At 27.8% G+C, this 4,686-nt stretch overlaps 1 protein-coding gene across 1 annotated transcript; it reads right to left on the bottom strand.

The window, feature by feature from the left end:
• Nucleotides 1-349: 349 nt before the first annotated feature.
• Nucleotides 350-1,629, bottom strand: LOC105625147. Its single transcript, XM_012206488.1, has 4 exons — nt 1,609-1,629; nt 726-840; nt 490-638; nt 350-361 (listed from the first exon to the last, which is right to left on the bottom strand). The coding sequence occupies exons 1-4, from the start codon at nt 1,627-1,629 to the stop codon at nt 350-352; spliced, it is 297 nt and encodes a 98-aa protein (XP_012061878.1).
• Nucleotides 1,630-4,686: the final 3,057 nt, after the last annotated feature.

Genomic DNA, 4,686 nt, shown 5'->3' with positions numbered 1-4,686 from the left:
GCACACACACACACACACACACACACATACACACACACACACACACACACACAGAGTTGGAAAATTTATGTTAAATATAACATTTCAATCATCCATTCAAATTTTGTTAATTTAATTTGAGATGAGTATTAAGAAGTAACACAAATATTATGCAAAAAATACAATACTGGCACAATTTGTCAGCAAATTGTGGAAGCATATTTCTTCAGTAAAACAAATTAAATTATATATTTATAATATTAAATTAAATGATCACATTTTATTCATTTTACTTAGAACTTAAGTTTTAAAATATATTATTTTTATGTTATTTGTTTACTTATTCTTTTATAAAATATGTTATTTTATACTAAAAGAAAGACTGAATATCACAAGCACAAAATATTCAAGTAATACAATCTATTATATTAAATTATTATCACTCGACATGTTAAAAATACAACACACATTTTAACAAGAACCGATTTAATACAAAAACAATATTCTTACCTGGTTATCGCGCGATTCGATACCATTGCCATCATTCGGCGGATTGACGGAATCCGCGGATACAGAAATGTCCCGCAGCTCTTCTAGTATCTGTAACAATTGCGGCTTGTAGAGCTTTAGATACTCCAACTGTAGTTTTGCGCAATCAACTGCAACAAGTTGTTTATTTTGAACATCGATATTCTTAATTATACCTTTCCGAACAGAATTTTTGGAGATTTTCGAAGAACACTCACTTGCTAACTTTGACGCCTGTTCGTATCTGATTTTTAGCTCCATCTGCGCTTCGTTCAGTTGGCAGATCATTTCCTCGTAAGACATCGGCATGACAGTCGATGGAACTGACTGATTCTAATAATATATTAAATTAACTTTAATTAATTTTATTTATTCATATTAAAATTTAAGTCATAAAATACATTATTTTTATATCATAATATGTTATTTATTTACTTACTTATAAATTGTTATTTCAATATTAAAAAAAAATTGAATATCAATTTAACATAAAATATTTAAATAAGACATTAACATTATATTAAATTATCATTCGAATATTAAAAATGCAGTAATTACAAAAATTGTAACAAAGATCAGTTTTAATATAAAATATAAGTTTGTTCGCATCGCTCCAACATGCTCCAATATGTTTCTATCATAGCTCTTATTCATTCCAATGCGCTCATTAGAGTGAGTAGAAACTATGGCAAGGAGCATATTGGATCATGTGAACAAACTTTATGTTTTACTGCCCAGCAAACAAGAATGGATTGAAATAAATTGAAATAGATTCAGAAATATTGATTCACGAATGTTAAAATGAATACTTTTCAATCCTGAATGTATTTTTATTCATTGATAAGAATTCCATGGAGCATATCTCTATGCCTTTCAATCTAAAAATAATAATATTAGCTTTTTCTGCGCATTGTGAATACTGTTCAATTCAAAATTTTGAATAGGAAATGCAATTTTTCAATCTAATTGCATCCATTTGAATCTAATTGAATCCACTTGAACCCAATTAAATCCAAAAAAGTATTCGCTATTTAAAATACGCATTCGGATAGAAAAAAATTTCAATCCATTTTAATCTATTGTCGTTTGCTGAGTGTATACCTGATCCTGCTTAAGATCCATAATTCGCTAATTTGCTCTCCTGATGCAGCTAATGCGAAGAGAAATCTCTCATCACAAAAAGAGCAACGATTTTCGGCGTTTTCGCGAGAAATAGTTTACTTGCCACCGAGTGTCGCCAACATAACGGCTGCATTCATTCAACAATTGAGTGAGCGCTCGCTGCTATTGATATATTCTTCCAGATCTAAAATACTGATTGGATGATCTAGAAGAATACACTAATAACAGCGAGCGCTCGTTCAACTGTTAAGTTCGCTGAACGTAGCCAACGTTGACGCGTTCAAATTACGGTCTGAAGAGAAAACGCGTTAAATTTTGACTGGTTATTTCAGATTTTCTTTTTGATACTTTAACTCTTATATTTTAAACTATTACAATAATTTTCTGTTCTTATATTTATTATATTTATTATATGACTTGATATTATATATGTTAAATATGTTATATACGTTATATATGTTAAAATCAGTAACATTAATACGAATGTACTGTCTTTATTTTTATATTTATTATGACTTATTGTTTTCCATCAATCCAACCTTTGTCAATTTAAACGATCGTTAGACAAATTTGTCACTTTGGTTTAGAGTTTAATATATCAAATCTATATAAAATGTATTATATAATACGATTATTTGTGAACATTACCCAGCAAACGAGAATGAATAGAAATGAATTGAAATGGATTCACATTTTCAGAAATATTGATTCACGAATATTAAAATGAATGCTTTTCAATCCTGAATGCATTCATTTATAGGAATTGCATGGAGTATATCTCTATACCTTTCAATCTAAAAATAATATTAGCTTTTTCTGTGCACAACATACACATTGTGAATATCGTTCAATTCAAAATTGAATAAGAAATGCAGTTTTTCTAATTGCATCCAATTGAATCTAATTGAATCCAATTGAATCCAATTAAATCCAAAAAAAAGTATTCGCTATTTAAAATACGCATTCGGATTGAAAAAAATTTCAATCCATTTTAATCCATTCTTGTTTGCTGGGTAATATATCATCCAAATTACAGGAGATTTGAGGAGATTTGATGATCGTGCGGGTGAGTTACTTGTTACTTTATTGATTGATTTAAAATATCTCAATTTTATGAATTTAAACAGATTACACTACATTTTTGGCAACCTGTGAGTGACTCTACCTTGATTATTCACGAAAATCTATTATGGATTAAGAAGATTGCTGATGAAGATTCCAAAGAGAATCGAAATGTTCAAGATTTCTCAAGATTTAAAATAAAGATGACACCAACACTTTGTATTAATAAATTTATTTGTCAAATTTTATTGCGTCTCCACTCGTGTTGAGTCCACTCTCATTAGCTCAGATTTAATTTGTTTTTTGTTATTTTAAAGAAAAAACATTAATATTAAAATGGGAAGAAGTCTGTGAGAAATAATTTTTATTATGGTAAAAGATAAAAATTCAATATATCGCTATAGAAAGTGTTGATATCGAGAAAAACATAAAGAAAGGTTTATGTCAAGAAATGAATGAAAAGCGATCTATTTCATAAGACATAAAAATCAGTCTATATCGGAACGTATACAAAATACGGCTTACATCGAGAAAAAAGAAGAATGGTTCAATTCATATTTATATAAATTAAAGAAGAGATTATAGCGTAATATATTTTTTTCTCATAAATTTTAGGTATGATTGAGAAAGGGATCATCTTGATTTTCATTTTCCTGTTTCTCGCACTCATTTATTCATATAGAGGAAAGGCTCCTATTATGAGATACCGAGTTCATTTTGGGTAAATGCTAGAAGTTCATAGGCAGAATTTAAAAAAATAATAGATAGTTATTTTGAAGGGAATTTAATAAGCTTTAAAATAACGTTATATAAAATTTAATTCAAATTTCATTTTTTTTGAAAAATTTGAAATTAAAAATAATGTAAAAAGTGCAAATCGAACAAATCGCAAAATCAAAAAATTGTGCTTCTACAATATGAGATACCTCGAGAAACGCAAAGTATATCAGTTACAATTAAATTACAATTAAAAAAACTTTATTTAATGTTTCTAAATTACAAACAAACACAGCGTGCGCGAAAAATAAGCATGCAATAGATTATATCCAAAGGGTCGATTCTGTATCTTCAAACAAGATAAAAATTATAAAAGCGAGAAAAAATTATAAAATTTACTAGGTGTTGACCAATAATCAGTATTCTAGTAAATTCGCTTTTATAATTTTCATTTCATTTTAAGATACAGAATCGATCTCCAGAACTCGTCTTCAGGTAATTGGAATCAAGCATCGCAAAAATAGGCATTTAACATTCATTCCGGTTGTCTTTTTTATTATTGTACAATAATATTTATACTTTAGCGATTTTCACTATATATAGCATAGAAACATGGGTTATTTCATATTAGAAATACCCTGGATATCTCATACTATGATTTTCATGTCTTATGGTTTTACGATCATCAAATCTAAACTTCTGTAATTAAACAATTCAACATATTCCATATTTTTCTAAGTACGACTTTACTCTACATGAAGAATTTATTGTCAAATATTTATTTATAAATTATTATTAAATAATAAACAAGGTTTAAAGACTCTCAATGAAATTTGAAGACATCTAAATTCTAAAATCTTATTTTACTACAGGTATGATCTAATAATGAATTTTTTACTAAATAATTTTCAATCCAAGAGCAATAAATTCATCTATTGGTGGAACCAATAGATAGCGTTTATTAGTTTAGCAAAAACGCCGCTATCTCATATTAAGCGCCTGTCTAATAATAGGAGGTTTTCCCCTATTATTTAATTTTCTGTAACTAAATTTGTGTAATTTATAAGTAATGAATATTGCATATAGCTATATAGACCCTTCTAATTTTTTATATTCTTAAATCATTAAATTCTTTTTTTCGATATAAATCTTACTTCGTTTGTTCCGACACAAACCGGTCTTTCGCTTCATGCGAAATAGATCGCTTTTCATTCACTTCTTGACGAAAACCTTTCTTCACGTTTTCGATATATATATATATATATATATATATAATAT

The sequence above is a fragment of the Atta cephalotes genome (assembly GCF_000143395.1).
Source record: "Atta cephalotes unplaced genomic scaffold scaffold00127, whole genome shotgun sequence".
Taxonomy (NCBI): domain Eukaryota; kingdom Metazoa; phylum Arthropoda; class Insecta; order Hymenoptera; family Formicidae; genus Atta; species Atta cephalotes.
This window is presented reverse-complemented; position numbering and strand designations above follow the sequence as displayed.